This window comes from Peromyscus leucopus, chromosome 16_21 (genome assembly GCF_004664715.2).
Source record: "Peromyscus leucopus breed LL Stock chromosome 16_21, UCI_PerLeu_2.1, whole genome shotgun sequence".
Classification (NCBI taxonomy): domain Eukaryota; kingdom Metazoa; phylum Chordata; class Mammalia; order Rodentia; family Cricetidae; genus Peromyscus; species Peromyscus leucopus.
Window position 1 is genome coordinate 41587138 of NC_051084.1, and position 16716 is coordinate 41603853.

The following is a 16716-nucleotide window of genomic DNA, read 5'->3' on the forward strand; positions in this document are numbered from 1 at the left end:
GCAGGAGGACCGAAGGAAGGGACAAGAAGAAGACTGTCACGTGGACTTGGTGGCCAGGTTAGTTAGCTCTGCCAGGTAGGCAGTCTGGCTTCAGCAGAAGTCTGGAGTGTGTGGGAGAGCAGGGGAGTCAAGCGTGGCAGTCGGAACCCCTCTGTCTGAGCTGCTGCCTGACATCTGTGGGCACACGTGTGATGGGCTAGGAAGCAACTCCAGTGTCCCTGGAAGGAGCAGAGGAAGTATATGGGAGCAGGGTACTTCCTTCCTAGGAGTAAGCAGTCCACAGAGTGTGGTCAGTCAGTGAGTCCCCGGAAGGCACACTGCCTTAGCGTTCCCGAGCAATGGACAGAAAGGTGAGGAAATAGTGCAGTTGTTTCTGGTGGACACTGTGATAGAGACCAGCGCATAAGCCGGTGGAGATTACAGAGAGTGCTTTCTCTGGAAGTCATTCTAGGAGTTTGCCAGTTGTGAGGCCATGGTATCAAATGCAGGTTTTCTCAAGTGTCTAATGTGACCAGATCTGTAAAACCTAAGAAATAGTGAGCTCGCAGCACCCTCGGGACTGAAGGATGTAGGGAACAGGTAAGGTGATGGGGCTTCCTCATCCATTTCCATGCCTAAGTAAACGTCACTGCCATTCCCTGTGTGGCAAGGATCAGTTGCTTTAACCTGACTCTTCTGAGCATTTCTTTGTGAGTTAAGGAAGCTGTCATCCTTTCAAATAGAGACTGTTCCCCTTTCCGTATGGTACAGCTCCGTGCAAACACAACCTAAAGTGTAGGCCGCTCTGTGTTCTTGAAACAGGAGTGAATTTGCTCGTCGGCACAGAGAGTGGGCTGATGCTCTTGGACAGAAGTGGCCAAGGGAAAGTGTATCCTCTGATCAACAGAAGACGGTTCCAGCAAATGGATGTTCTCGAGGGCCTAAATGTCCTGGTGACAATATCTGGTAAGTGTTTTGTAAAGCAGAATCAACAGCATCGGTCACAGTGTGTCTAGCCTTACATGCTGAACTTGGCTCCTTCTCAAACTACTGGCTGATAAGATACAGCAGTATTGGGAGTTTGCGTGTTGTGAGATGTACACAGCCACTACATGCACCCAGTTGCCCCTATTGCTTTTAACATCTTTTCTATGTAGTGCACTTGTGGTACGTTATTTTTATTTGTTAGTAATAATATGCTATTGTCAATTCAGACACGTAGTTTATATTGCTGTGGAGTGCATTAGCTTGGCTTTGACAACTATTCTACGACACACTATTCCATTATTCTGTTAATCTAGTTTCAGTGCCCTACAAAAGTGCTATTTGTACTTCCTCCTGAGTCCCCAGTGACAGCTGACCACCTTTTTGATGATTTTACTACTCTAGAAAGTCCTATCATTGGCTTCATATAGCTCTAATCTTGACTGACTGTCTGGATCATGTAATATGTGGACTGACTTCTTTCCTTTGGCAGTTCACATTCAAATTAAGGCTGCTTCATGTCCTTTGTGGTTCAGTATCTCTCTCTTTTATATTGCTAAATGCTCCTTCATACAGATGTGGCACTGTTTATCCATTCACTTATGGAATGACATCTTGGTGCTTCCAGGTAGGAAGTTATAAGGAAAGCTGCTAGATAAGCATTTGTGTGCAGCTTTTTACTTGACTGTAAGCTTTCATTTCATGTAGTTGGTAAAGAGCCAAGTAACACAACTAATAGAAACACAGGGCAAAAGTGTTGTTAAGTCTGAAGAACTACTGAGCTGTCTGCAAAGTGGCTCCATTGTTTCACAGTTGATAGCTGGGAAAAGAGAGTTTCTGTGCCTCATCCCTGATGTCTGAGACCATCAGTGTTTTGGATTTTCTATCTTCATAGGTTAGGGGAGTGACATCTTGTTTTAATGTGGAGTCCCCTGAAGTGTATGTGTGTTCTCATGCTTATCTACCTTCTCTGTTTCTTCCTTGGTAAGGCGTCTGCTTAGTGTCTGCTTAGATCTTAAGCCCATATTGCAGCTGGGCTGCTTTTTTCCCCCTACTGTTGGATTTTAAGAATTCTCTGTATATTTTAGATAGCAATCTTTTATTACATGTGCTCTGAATTACTTTTTCCCTGCCTGTGGCTTCTCTGTTAATTCTCTTTACCAATATCTTGAAGAACAGACTCTTCGGTGAAATCAAGCACCTTCTTTGTTTTCCTTTCCTTTTGTGGATTGCTCTTTTGGTGCAATCTAGATTTTACATATGCTTTCTTCTAGAAGCTGCTAGCTTGGATTTCACATTGAAGTCTGTGACTCACTCGTGGTTTATTTCTGTGGAACACTGAAGGCTTGCAAACAGATTCACTTCCATTCACAGCATTCTCTTTTAGAAGAGGCTTCTTCCTTTTGCTATTAGTTCACTGCGTTTGTATTCATCTATTTCTGGGCCCTTCTATTCCACTAATTGATTTAGTCTTTCTTTTGCTAATAGTCAAATTGTCTTGGTTACTGTAACAAGTGTATAGTAAATCTTGAAATCAAAAACTGTCCAAAAACTTTGATTCAGTATTTTGTTCCATGTCACTGCTTTGCCTCTGAATATAAGCTTTAGAGGATGTTTATGATGTGCACAGATAATGTGGCTGTGGTTTGGGCTGGAATTGTGTTGAATCTGTAATTCAGGTCGGAAGAACCAATGGTGTGTTTTCTATCCATGAACACAAGTATTTCTATGTTTAATTCTTTGACATCTTTGACACGAATTTTATAATTGTCTTCAAATAGATCTTTAAAAGAGCTGTTTTGTGAGATTTATGCCTATTTTATTTCTTTAGTGTTGATATGAATATCACTTTAAATTTCAAATTCTATTTTTTTACTGTTCATATATAGGAAAGTAATTGACTTTTATATAATAGGCTTGTTATCTAAAGTCATCACTATTAATTATTTCAAGAAGTTTCCGTGCCTTTCCCAGATGGACTTTCTCCCAGCACCTTCACATGTTCAGCTATCTGGAAGTTCATCTTAATTCTGTAGTTCTGATCTTTTATGGAGACTTCATTATACAGACTACATCCTTGGCTAATGGTGTTAGACTTAGAAGACAGGGAGTGGAGCAGAAGGCCACCGCTGTCTAACCCTTCCTGCCTTGGTCTTTCTAGTTCCTAGCTCTCATCCAGAGCTGCACAAGAGCCTGCTACCCACCATTCTATCATTAGCATACAGTATATGCTAATAACCAAAAGCATTCCTACTGTATGCTCTATGATCTGTCAGTGTAAGTGAAGATTCATTATTCTTTCAAAACCTATCCTCCTAGACATGCCTGCTTATACATAACATTAGTAATTTTTAAAGGGCTTCAGAGTAGCCCCAATACAAATTTCAGATAAAACTGATAGTAAATAATTCCTTTAGAGGAAATGTATTTACTGTTTCTTTTGGATATTGTTGTCATTAATGATAAGATTTATTTTTGACCATGCATGTAAAATACTTACATTTATCTTGTTAGGCAAAAAGGATAAGTTACGTGTCTACTATTTATCCTGGTTAAGAAATAAAATCCTTCATAATGATCCAGAAGTTGAGAAGAAGCAAGGGTGGACCACTGTGGGCGATTTGGAAGGATGTGTACACTATAAAGTTGGTAAGTAATCATGGAGTCACAGTGTTTTGTGTCTTCAGTGTAATCAGGGTTTGGTCTTTAATTACTGTACTCTTGAAAGCTGGTAAGAAACTGGTAAGGTATCTTCTGATCTTGAGGTCTCATCTAGACATCTCACTGTGTTGTTTATCTGTAAGTACAGCAGTTTGTTCTTTCTGCTCACTGTCCTCAGTCATCCCTACACCTCTCTTCTGTGAGCGTCTTCCCACCCTCCTTGACAGTCCTCATTCTCCTGAGAAGGTGCTGCCACACTCAGCCTTCTGACCTGGAGTTCTTTACCCCTCGGCTCTTACTTAGAGTGTGCGGGAGGCCCTTAGCAGTCCCTTAGGAGAACGTTGGAGAATTTCACCGAAACTTGTGACTTTTAATTAAGTACATTGTACAGAGCGACCATAGTCCTTACTCATCAATGACTGGCTGGCTAGTTGTTGTTTCTTGGCAACTATTTTGTGGTTGGCATTTTCCTCCCTTGGAACACTCAGTAATTCTCACAAAGTTATGTAACGAAGCCCAACCAAGTTTTGTTGCCTGTGAGAAAAATGAAAGTGCCGGTTAGAAATCAATGGGAAATAACGGACCACAACCAGGGTACAGTTTTAAGAGCTGATGCTGTAGTTTTATAGAGTTTGCGCGGTTAAGGTTAGAGAATCTGTTGGATGATGATTTGTGCTGTATGTTTTACTGAGGTGCAGACTGCAGTTGTTTTTTGCCCGCCTCTCCCAGGATAGTGGGCTCACCGGTTGATGGTTATTACAGAGTCGTCGTACTGAGCAGGAGGTTAAAATAGAATTAAGCAAAGTGAGCCATCTTTAATTCAGTTCCCATGTGGCCCTACTACCTCCTCAGCGTCGGTAGCTGAGGTATTCTCTAAGAACGATTTTCATCATTCCAGAAAAGTCTATTAACAGCGTTCATTGGCCAGCCTCTTAGAATTCCTTGTATAACTTTTGACAGTATGTGATATTTAAGAAAGCTGCATCAAATAGCAAGTCCTTGGACCCACAGTTAATCAAATAGCGTATGACGTTAGACCTTTCGTGCAGAGTTGGGGGCATGTGGAGAAAACCAGGACAGCACATGTGCTTTGGACACACCTGGGGACAGGACTGTCTGTGGGCGTTGTGTCATTCAGACAGCACTACTGCTTTGCTCCTTTCATATTCCTGTCTGTGTGAGCCCCTCGGCTGGCTTGTCACATTGGTATCATTGTGAAGGAATAGTGAGTCCTCCAGGCTTTAGGGTTGGCTGCCTGGCATTGCCCTTGCTAATAAACTACTTAGAATCTAAGACGTTAGGATCGTCAGCTAAACTATTTACTGTTGTTTTACAGTTGATTGATGTAGGAACGTGAATTACACACTGAGAGTTAGAAAGCCAAGTGTGTGGCTTGAGCTCTGTGTTTCCCGCCCCCAACTGCTTGCTTTTTGGATGAGCAATCAAAGGCGTATTTATAAAGTTTGCAGATAGCAACTAAAAAATTTATGGCTCTGTGTTAATACTGATAGTATTTCTCTCACTTTTTATGTTTGTTTCAGTAAAATATGAAAGAATCAAATTTCTGGTAATTGCTTTGAAGAGTTCTGTGGAAGTCTATGCGTGGGCACCAAAGCCATATCACAAATTTATGGCCTTTAAGGTAAAACCACCAGTTTTAAATTGGCTTAGGAACAGTAAATATAAAGCTATATATTAATATAACATAACTGTCAAAGTAAAAGCTATTTATAACATAATGTAATAAGTGTGTATAACTATTTTCTTAGTTCTCAGATGATCATTTTGCCCAAATGGTACTTGCACCCTCCCTTAAAAAGTAGATCTTCAGCTGGGCAGTGGTGGCACACACCTTTAATGCCAGCACTCAGGCAGAGACAGGTGGATCCCTGCAAGTCCGAGGACAGCCAGGGCTACACAGAGAAACCCTGTCTTGAAAATCCAAAGTGGTGGTGGTGGTGGTGGTGGTGGTGGTGGTGGTGGTGGTGGTGGTGTGTAATGTGTAGATATTCATGAAAAGACAGATGTGATAAAGATCCAGATATGTGGTTAAAAGGGCTCAACAAAAATCAATTGTAGAGTAGATGTGTTTAGTGCAGTACAGTTTAAAAACTAAGTAATAATCTGGGTGTGATAATGCTTGCCAGAGAGGCTGGGGTAGCAGGATTGTTACAGAGTCAAGGCCAACCAGGTATACATAGCAAAACTCTATCTCAAAACAAAAAAATAACTAAATAAATTACAGAGATTCTTAATGATATAAGCAATAGACATTATACATTAAATGGAAGAAGGAAGTTAAAATATCTATAATATGCTCCTGTTTTTATTTAAATATAAAAAAATGTCAGTTTAACAGCATCTTGATACTTACAGTAAGATGATTTTCCCATTCTGCATGTAGTTTGGGTGAAGTAATAATGTTTGTGCTAAACTTTGAACTGTTTTAGTTATAAGTTTACACATACTCATAATTGGTCTTATATTTACTTTTAGTGTGTGTGATAAGAGGTAGTATATGGAACACTTCCAGGAAACTTCATACTCCAAAAGCTTCCACATCCCCAAATGCAGAGAACTAACAGTCATTTTTTCTGTATATATTTTTAGAAATTTATTTTAGGGATTGCCCTAAATCTAATATATAGAATTCTTAATTAAAATTGATATTATTCTAGCATTAGGTAGACATAATAATTATTTCTATTTTGAGATATAGAGCCTTAAGAATAGTCCAGGGACATTTCAATAGAGGGTAAGAAACACTATTTCATCTAAAATGATTGTATTTAAAATAATCTTGATGTAGTTTATTGAAAGAGTAAGTTTCAAATATTTGGGAAATTTGAATTAAGGGGGTGCTTACTGCTAGATTCCCCAGTGAGTCAGAGTCAGTAGGGTTAGCATGCTTGGTAAATCTAGTATTACTGAGTGAGTAAAGAGTGTAACTTAGAAAATTACCTACGTTGTCTTCTGGAATCTAATCTTAATAGTCCTACATGCCAGATGCTGTGCATGTTGCTTTATAAGCATTTCCTTGCTTGACTATGCCAGTCACTACCCTAGTCCTGTGAGCTGGATTGATAGGACGAGCAGAGGCTCTCCAGGTCAAGTCACACAGAGTCTATAGCTCTCATACTACCAGCCTGCTCAGAGTCTCCGTGCCATGACCCCTACAGCTTCCCACTCCCCCGCTGTGTTTGAATATTCAAATACTGTGTTGTGCCAAGTCCTCATTGGTGACTTTGCACGTCTTCTAATCAGTAAGTACCACAGGACAGGATAAGTACCACAGGACAGGACGGAGGAGCGTTCTTCTGCTAGGTAGGAGGGAAGAAGTGTCTTCCAGATGCTAATTAGCAACGTCACATGATAAACCAGATGCCTGTAGCTAGCCTCTCATCTGATGCTATAAGTTTGTCTTCCTGCTTCTGTCTTGATATCTCTATAGTCATTTGGAGAACTGGTACATAAGCCATTACTGGTGGATCTCACTGTTGAGGAAGGCCAGAGGTTGAAAGTGATCTATGGATCCTGTGCTGGATTCCATGCTGTTGATGTGGATTCAGGCTCAGTCTATGACATTTATCTACCAACACACGTAAGAAAGAACCCACACTCTATGGTTGGTTGACTGGCTTCACTTTGTTTTGACTTTCCCTCTACTCTGCTTAGTGAACTAACACAAGCAGGGTTCCTCATTTCCCCGCCGTGTGGGGTGAGTATTGAAATGAAGCACCATTTTCAGTAGCTTCATGTTCAGGAACAGTAGAGATCTGCTTCCCTGGCTCTGTGAAGGCCTTCTGAAGACCGTTTAGCACTTGCTTTGACTAACATGGGATGCTGTCAGGCCAGAACGCCCTGGGTTGGAATGTTTCTCAAATAAGTCTACTACCCAGTTATGTTTCCAGGGACTCAAAAATGTGAGTCTGTAGAGTACATGACCTGTAGATGGCAGACTTGGGGTTGGATATTGCATGGATTTCCCAAGACTCCTGCCTATTTGTGATGGGTCTGGGCAGGGGTATATAGCACTACTGCATTCTCTAGACAGTCTTACTGAGCACTTTCATGGGGCTGGAGATAACCACAAACATGCTTTCTTGTTTCTGTTCTCTAGATTCAGTGTAGCATCAAACCCCATGCAATCATTATTCTCCCCAACACGGATGGAATGGAACTTCTGGTGTGCTATGAAGACGAGGGGGTTTATGTAAACACGTATGGAAGGATAACCAAGGACGTGGTTCTGCAGTGGGGAGAGATGCCGACATCTGTAGGTATGATGCATCACGAAGAGGCGTTTGTGAGAGGCCCACCAAGACCACAGCTGTTTATCGTACTAACTTGCATGTCCCTCATGCCTTCTGGTTATTTGGTGGTTATCAGCAGATAGGAGAAGGTTAAAACAAATCCAAGTGATTCTTGGGTTCTTTTAAGAGATGTGCTATTGCTAGCTCTCATTTGACCCTTAATTTATCTATATAAAATAGAACAGATTTTTTTTTTTTTTTTTTTTTTACTAATTAGTGTGGAGTGAAGCAAATCAGAGAAGGAAATGTGGCTTGCTCTTGGGAGTGGCAGAGTCCCAGTTAGAAACAGCCTCCTACATAGTCTTCTGCTTTGTAACCAGGAACGGAGGCTGGTATCTGACCCTTTCGGGGCTTTGTGTTTACATCCCTACACTATTTGTTCATTATTGCTTCCTCCCTTTCTGCCAAGGCTGCGTTGATGAGACGTTCACAGTAAAGCACACACCAGGGCTATTTCCAGAAGTTGCATGAAAGGCCTAGGGAAATCCGTTCTTTCCATTACTGTTCCTATGGCTACTTCCCCTGACAGACGAGGCATAAATGGCTCAATGGTCAGCGCTGCCCATTGAGCCCAGGGCTTGCGCACGGGAGGTTGGCTTTCAGTGATTGACAGGTGTCCGGCCCCAAGGCAGAACTCCTGAAAAACCAAAGTCCTCACATGCCAGGCACTCGGGTAGATGTGCGTGTGTGTCGGAAATGTCCTGTCAAGGTTCTTCATGTTAATGCTTTGTTTTCCCCTCTCTAAAAGCATATATCCGATCGAATCAGACAATGGGCTGGGGAGAGAAGGCGATAGAGATACGATCTGTGGAAACTGGTCACTTGGACGGTGTGTTTATGCACAAAAGGGCTCAAAGACTAAAATTCTTATGTGAACGCAACGACAAGGTAATGTTTCCTTGTGGCTTCTATGTGTTTGTGGCTGGTTTTAGAGTGGCTTATTCTTCATGGACATTGATGGTGAATTTCCTTGCAGTTCTGGTAGATTCTAAAATAAATTAATGAAGGAAAATTTAGACATTGCTTTTTAGGCATATTGGGGGGGGGGTGGCACTAGGAGGTGGTGAGTGACCTGCTAACTGCCCTCTCTTGCTTGTGTTTGCAGGTGTTCTTTGCCTCCGTTCGGTCTGGTGGCAGCAGTCAGGTTTATTTCATGACCTTAGGCAGGACTTCTCTTCTGAGCTGGTAGAGGCAGTGTGAGCTGGGATCCCTGACCCCCGGAGTCGTCAAGACCCTGAGAACTTGGAATTCCTTGCAACTGGAGCTCAGAGCTGCGAGCGTGCGGCCAGGACAGCTGTCTGTGCAGGCCTCTTGCGCGTTGGGTCCTCTCCCCTCCTTCCTACACCTCTTGCCAGTTTCTTCCCATGCTCTCCTTTTCCTTACTCAGAAATAAATCAAGGCTGCGTTGCAGCTGGTGCTGTTAGACTACCATCGGTGCTAGGAGCGTTTGGGGACGAGCATCAGAACAGAGAGGGTGCCTCTCTGCAGCTCCAGGATTCCTTGTCTCTGAGTGACTCTGGCCTGGGAGTGTCTGAAGGTTGTGGTGAGCACACCATCAGATGTTGGCAGTGGGCACAAGGAGGTGAGAAGTGGTGGAAGAAGCAGCTTGCTGAAGCAGAGAACAGATTTAATATAGTAACATTAACAATGTATTTAATTGACATTTCTTTTTTTTTGTAATGTGACAATATGTGGACAAAGAAGAAGGTGCAGGTTTAAGAAGTTAATATTTATAAAATGTGAAAGACACAGTTACTAGGAGAACTTTTTTGTGGGTGGGGCTTAGGGTGGGTGGGGTGGGATAAGGGCTCCCATTTTGTTTCTTTGAAATTTTTTGGAGGGGGTTGTCCTGGCCAAGAACTGAGTCATTTTTCTGTGTACCAAGTTTTGCCTAAATTGTGCAGATGGTTCTTAAAAAAAAAAGAGAGAGAGAGAGAAAGAAAGAGAAGGAAACCGTGTGCGTCCTGTCCTGTTCGCCGGCCAGAACTCGGTTGTGTGACAGTATTAGCGCTGCCTCTACGAAGGGTTTAATTTCTGTTTAAGCCTGGAATAGCAACAGCAGCTCCACCACGGTCTGCACTTGCAGTAGGAAAAGTCAACTTTCCTGTGGGCTTTTGTTGATGTTTTGTTTTTTGCCTACCTCATTGTTTTTAATGCATTGAGAGGTGATTTAGTTTATGGATCTGGCAGAAAACATTAATATTTAATTTAACCTTAATACCAAAACTATCTGATTGAAGTTGTCACAAGTCTAATCAGGTACAAGCAAAGCTGTCTGTGGAGGTGGGCACGAGCCTCGTGCTTTTGGAAAGCAGAACGCTCTGTTTTCACCAGGTTCACGATTGGTGGTCGGCGGGCAGCTGTCGCCTGTCATCAACACATGAGACTTCATTATTCTCAATCGGGGTTTGGTAGCAGGCAGGTGGTCACATTTGAGTAGTCACACAAACTGTTCATTGTTTCAGGAACCTTTTCTTGGGGGTGAGGGTGTGTCCCTTTTCTAAAAATGCAATGCACTAAAACTATTTTAAGAATGTAGTTAATTCTACTTATTCCTAAAGATGCCATCTCCCTGTGTTGTAGGTGTAATATTGAAGCCCTGGCTTTTCTTGTTTTCTCACTTGCTCTCTTGTTCTGGTTTTTTTAACCTAATTTTTCTTTATGAATATGTCTGTGACATTTGTAATAAATGTCTTGTAATAATTTGCTTCATGGTCATCACTCCATTCCTCTGAGGATGCTCAAAAGAGTCTCCGTGAAGGGACAGTCCTGCTGAGTCCCGCCCTGCTGTCTTGCTGTGAGCGGGGCTCTTAGGACAGCTGCTGCATGCTTCGTTCCCCACACAGAAGCTTGTTGTTTCAAAGGCTTGTTCTACCGTTCATTTTCCTTTACAGCACGATCCATCTGTTCGCCGGCCCCATGCGACAGTTATCTGTACCTAGTGCCAAGCCTGTCCCATCTGTCCCGTTCAAGCACCTATCATTCTCTTACTCCTGGTGTAGTAGTTTTATGAACAACAAAAGTCTATAAAGAACACATAGAACTGGAGTTACATGGTTGCTTGTAAATACCAACAAAGACAGGTCAAGATAAGTGAGCAACCTTTACTCTTAGAGGGAAAAGGGGGTAAAAATAGTTTTCCATTGGAATGACTTCAGAGCAGCACAAGAACTGGTTTTCTTCTCTAGTTGTGGTTAACCTAGAGTAGGTTAAAGAGTTAATCCCACTTGAGACTGGGACTATCCCATAAGCAAAGAACTCAAAATCTAATGCTGACAGTCTCCTACCCACACTCAGGTTGTTCATAAAATGAGAGGTACCACCAAGGCCAGTACGTGGATCAAGACGACACAGAGCTGTTCAGGTGGTTACAGCTGTTTCCCTGGGTTTAGAGTGCGGGGGAAAGGAGAGCAGATGGCTTTGAAGACACATGAAGCTACAAATACCAAGGAGCAGGAAGTAACCAAGGAGGTTGCTGCTGTCCACCTCACTTCTCTATCACGGGGCACCGCTGTCGCAGTCCAACACCCACAGGCTGCAAGCTCTGTCTTAAGTGATAGGTTGCAAATAGTGCAAAGGAGTTGCTGGAATTCTTCATATCTAGAACTTTCCCACAGGGGCTGGGCTGGGCAGGAGACCGGTTCAAGTCAGCCGTGTCCTGTTTGCACAGCCCTCCCAGCCCAGTGTACATTCCCCCAGTGGACCCAGACCAATTCCATGGCCAACTTGATGGAAGCAGAACAGGAGCATCTGCCCGCCCCGCGCCGGGCCCCCCCCCCCCCCCCCCCCGTCATCTTGACCTCCCCTCATCAGGCTTGACGCCTTGTACATCAAGTTGAGATTGGTTATACAAGTTAATTCAGGTGTCTAGAGAGAGAGTTGCGGGGGGGGGGGGGGAGGCTGCCATGACTTCCTATTTGTTTAGGGTAGGATGGACTTTGCCTACTCCCTTTCCACAAGACAGTGCTTTCTTCATACAAGTGTCATTTTTGCAAAACAGTATTAAGGTGACAAACCGTTCTCTGTGGATCATGGGACTGCTGTGGGTGTGCTCTTCAGGGTGCCACCACGCCCGGGTGTGTCCGAGCCCAGCCAGAGCTCCAGTGCCTTTCTGTGCGTAAGTTAGAGGAACCTCTGCTGTGTGGGGTGCAGCGCATTGTGCACGTGTTCCGTGGAGGAAATGTTTACAGAAACGGTCTGGGTGCACTGATGTGCATCCCATTTGCAGTTTACTTTTAGATGACTTCTTTGTGGGCTGTTGGGTTTCCAGCTTAGGTGTAGCACACTTCAGGATTTGTCATCCCTAATTTAACCAGTTCTCAATTTGCTGAGTAGTAATAAAGGTGAGAAACTGCAGTAAATTTACAAGTCGTGAACTGAGCAGGCTGTGGCAAGCACACAGCCTTGGCTTTCTTTTGTGCAGTACTAACTTGTCTACCTGTTACATAAATTATTGTTCTCCCCGCCCTTCTTTCCTAAATAAAGTAAAAATAATTTCTACTTAAGCGTGTGTCCTGACCCTTTAGACATTTCCTTCATGCAAGATCCCTGTTTTGTGTATTCCCTCCCTCCCCCCCCTCCCCCCAAGCTGGCCCATTCAGGCCAGAACAGGCTCCTACATGCTGTCTCTGGCTGTGGAGACCGCTGAAGGACAGCTATGAAAGGAGCAGACATGTGCACAAACTTCTCGGAAGTCAGGTGGAAAGTTCATCTCCAGTCCCTAGGGCAAAAAAAACGAGAGGAAAGGAAGAAAGGAGGTTGGAGTTTAAATAGGATCGAGGTAGAAACTGGGGCTGGTGAGGTGGCTCGGCTAAGTACTCCACACATATCAGGCAGCTCATAACTGGAACTCTAGTTCCAGGGGAACTGACGCCCTCTTCTTGGCCTGCATGTGGAAGACACAAATAAAGAAAAGATCTCTTTAAAATGTAAAATGCCATGTTGGTACCAGTAGGACATTAAAGGAACCCTTTCTCAGTTGGTGCTTAAATACGGTCTTGGGTGCAGTGGCTAGATGGTGTCAGTGTGACTGAGTGCCCGGTCCTGTCCCCAAGGTGTCCTAAACATGTGCCACTTCTGAAGAGATGATCCATCACCTTGCCTATGCTGCCAGGGATGCAAACACTATTGTCAAAGAAACTAGCACCTCTGTCTCATAATGGAGCATGTTATCTCCAAGATGAAAGTAAAGAAACAAATCCCTTGGCCACCAGATGATCTAAGGTTTTTACCCTGCTTGCAGCTCGTGGTCATTAAGCTTTAAAATGTGGTGGCATCTTCTTGGGCTATTAGTGAGTCTTCCTCTTCTAGCTTCTCTCTCTCTCTCTCTCTCTCTCTCTCTCTCTCTCTCTCTCTCTCTCTCTCTCACACACACACACACACACACACACACACACACACACACACACACACACACACACTGCCCTGGTTGAGAGTTCACTCGACGGAAGTAATTGGAATTAAATGTGCCCTCTCAGCTAACACCAGCTTGTTTGGGTGTCATATTCAGAGATGTAGTTGAATTGTCGCTTGCTTCTGTGTACCACTTTAAAAGAGTGACATCTCCACTTCCCTTACCAGAAGCAGGTGGAATGCTTTAAAAAATGGCTAGGGAATTGAAAGTTGGCGAAAGTCATTACCACACTTTCTTACCAGGGTCTCATACCCCGCCATTTCTCCTGACCTTTCAAGGTTAATCGGTTTTCCATAATAGTAATGAAATAAAAATTGATGTTCATCCTGGGGAAGTTCTGCCCTCGTGCAGTATGGACCTAATAATGAGATGCACTGGTACAGCTGGGCCTGAGGAGAGGCACAGGATACCACCAGGCCGAATGCGGCCAGTGCAGTGGCTCATTTTGATTGTCAATTTGATACACCTCGGGAGGCGAGCTGTTGAGAACTGCCTCTATTAAATGGACGTGTGGCCATGTCTTTGGGGCACTTCCTTGAAGGCTGGTTGGTGGAGAGGAGCCCAGCACATTGTGGCCAGTGCCACCCCTGGACAAGTGGTCCTAGGTTGTATAGGAAAGCTGGCAGGAGCAGGGAGCAAATCAGTAAGCGTCACTCCTCCATGGATTCTGCTTCAGTTCCCGCCTCCAGGTTCCTTCCCCGATTTCCCTCAAGATAAATTTGTGACCCGGAAACACAGATGAAATAAGCCTTTTCCTTCCCCAACTTGGTTTTGGTTAGTGTTTTATCACAACAGAGAAGCGCACTAGAAACAACATAGGAGGTCAGTGTTCCCAATTGGGGTTGCCATGGTAACACTGGAGATTCTCCCTGTCCACGGTCTCCAGGGAATTTGAGTTTGGTGTCTAGCTTTTTTTTTTTTTTTTCATTTATTTGTTCATTCTGTGTTGGTTTGGTTTTTATTGTTTCTAAGAGATCTTAATTTCTCTTGATTGTAGAAGTCTGGCAAGGTGCCTGCATGTTCTGGACAGGATATAGGGCTGGAGCAAGTGTATCCTGTCCATTCCTTGAGTTTGCAGAAGTTAGACCTAATTACAGCCCATACAGACCAGTGGTAACTGAGCTTCCCCAATAAACGATACTGAATACTGCCTTGATATTCACATCATACAATTCATCCACTGAAAAGCACGCAGGTTGATGGTCTTTCTTCAGGCCTCCCACACCCTTTTGCAGTTATTGCTGGGTAGCAGGCAACCTCCTTTCTCCTGGTCACTTTGTTTGCCTCTTCCACATTCATGGATCACACCATTGATGGTTTGATCTTTGCCTTTACTGTAGTTTTCAGTCCATACCCCGGTAGCATGTGCTGGTTAAGATCTTCTTATTAGTGTACTTGGTTCTTAATCTGTGTCCAAGGTGCCTGCCTTCATCTTTAGAGCTGACTACCTAACCCCCAGCTCACAAGGCTTCTCTCAAAGAGAGAGCCATAGGTTTAGTCTGTCACCCCTGGGAAAACCATTCCCAAAGCCACACTGGATTTGGAGGGTGTGTTTTCAGTTTCAGAAACCTTTCCTCCCTAAATAATCCTGCTGCTAAACATCCAATTCCTTGTAGGTTAGATCCAGGGGTTACAATTTAGAATGGCGTTCATCTGGAAGCTACCATGTGCAAACTGGCCCTGCCCATTGTGGACAATCTGTGGGCAGTTTGGTGAGCTCAGGGCCTCAGTTGTCCCTCACACTTGCTGCTCACTCCTATGAAGAGGCATAACTGGGCTGCATAGGATCCATTCCCCCCCCCCCCAGCTGAGGACCGAACCCAGGGCCTTGTGCTTGCTAGGCAAGCACTCTACCACTGAGCTAAATCCCCAACCCAGGACCCATTTCTTGCAGCTACTTGGGAAGGACATTTCAAAAGGTCTTGTTTCGGCTTCCCATGCATTACTGGCATCAAGGATACTTCCTCGATGTGCTTTCTGAAGGACTAGTTGTCCCTCACCTTCCCTAGCAGGGTACATCATTGAGTAAGTTCTGGGAACTTGGTGGTTTTTTTGGTCAAGTTGAGCAATGGCTGTGTGCTGGGCAGTCTTAAGGCACAATGCTTCTGTGGGGAAACTGACCCAAAGGGTGGCTTGGAATAGTTACCGCTATTCTGGAGGCTGAAATAGAGCCTCCAGGCTCAGTGCACATGCTGAAGATTTTGTTTGTGTGTGTATATGTTTATGTATTTGCACATATGTAACATATAAGTATATAGAGACCAGAAGTTGGTACCAGGGGTTCTTGTCAATTGCTCTCCACCTTATTTTTGATCGTGAACTTAGCCTTTAACAGCTGAGCCATCTCTCCAACCCTCTCCACCTTTTTGAGACGGGGCTCTATCTAAACCGGTAGCTTCACTGATTGGATTAGATGGGCTGGCCAGCCCACAAGCTTCAGGAGTCCTGCCATCTCCATCTCTAGAGCTGTGATTATGGGTGCGTGTGTGCCTTTGTGGTTGGCTTTTTATGTGTGAGCTGGGAACTCAGATCCTCATGCTTGCCTGCAAGGAGTGTACCAACTGAGCCATTGCCCCAGCCCCAAAAGACGTGTGCTTTATTAAACTACAGTAACGTGGCTGCCTGAAAAGCCGGTTCAAGTTTGGACTGCCTGGATGAAACAAGTGAGAGATGTATCAGCCTTGTCACAGGAGTGCAGGCCAGCTGCAAGGGGCTCTAAGCTGGCGCCAGCAAAATTTGGTTAAGCTAAAGGAAATAATTAGAATTAACGGTGTAAGCTAGAGAAATTCAGCTATTGAGACCATCTTATCCTGCCTCTTGGGTGGTAACAGTGATGGCAATAGGACTGTGTGATGCTAGGCCCTGAGCCAAGGCTTTAAAAGTATCTTCTCAGCCTGGGCAAGAGGGGACTCTGGATGCCTCCCTGTTGACCATTTGAAGAGATCCCAGTGCAGGAGCAGAGTGGGAACATTAGCAGAAGAGGGTACAGAAACAGGACAGGATCAGCCTCAGTATGAAAGGGACGATTAGTTTGGGAAGTTAGACAGGCAACTTTGATGGCTGGTCAGGCTTTGTGCCACTTGAGAGGAGGGCCTTGGGCCATAGAGAGCCTGAGGTACCTTTGGTGACCAGCCGCTTGCCTTGAGAAGTCAGTACCCAGTATGTTCAAGGGAGGTAGATAGTTCATAGTAATTTGAGGATATTTTGGGCTCACTTAAAAGGTGGCTTTGGTGTTCTTCGTAGATGTGAATGGACTCACAAATGGGGATGAGGCTGCACACTGGAGGCTTGCTCTGGGTACACCAAAATGGAATCAGCAACAGCAGAAGTGACTTCCTCCACTTTCCTCCCTCGGGCCTGTGGAGG

General features: G+C 44.1%; 1 protein-coding gene across 50 annotated transcripts in view; it reads left to right on the forward strand.

The window, feature by feature from the left end:
• Positions 1-10645, forward strand: part of Map4k4 (mitogen-activated protein kinase kinase kinase kinase 4) — a 150466-nt gene extending 139821 nt beyond the window's left edge. For 34 of the 50 annotated variants that reach the window (XM_037200206.1, XM_037200217.1, XM_028865771.2 and 31 more), the window contains 7 exons: positions 802-945; positions 3478-3612; positions 5166-5266; positions 7076-7225; positions 7745-7904; positions 8686-8825; positions 9043-10645. In XM_037200206.1, the coding sequence (XP_037056101.1) occupies positions 802-945; positions 3478-3612; positions 5166-5266; positions 7076-7225; positions 7745-7904; positions 8686-8825; positions 9043-9126 (914 nt within the window). In that variant the 3' untranslated portion in view covers positions 9127-10645. Of the gene's footprint in view, positions 1-801; positions 946-3477; positions 3613-5165; positions 5267-7075; positions 7250-7744; positions 7905-8685; positions 8826-9042 lie in introns of all 50 variants that reach the window. The other 16 variants (XM_037200203.1, XM_037200215.1, XM_028865766.2 and 13 more) reach the window with 1 other exon arrangement.
• The last annotated feature ends 6071 nt before the right edge of the window (positions 10646-16716 follow it).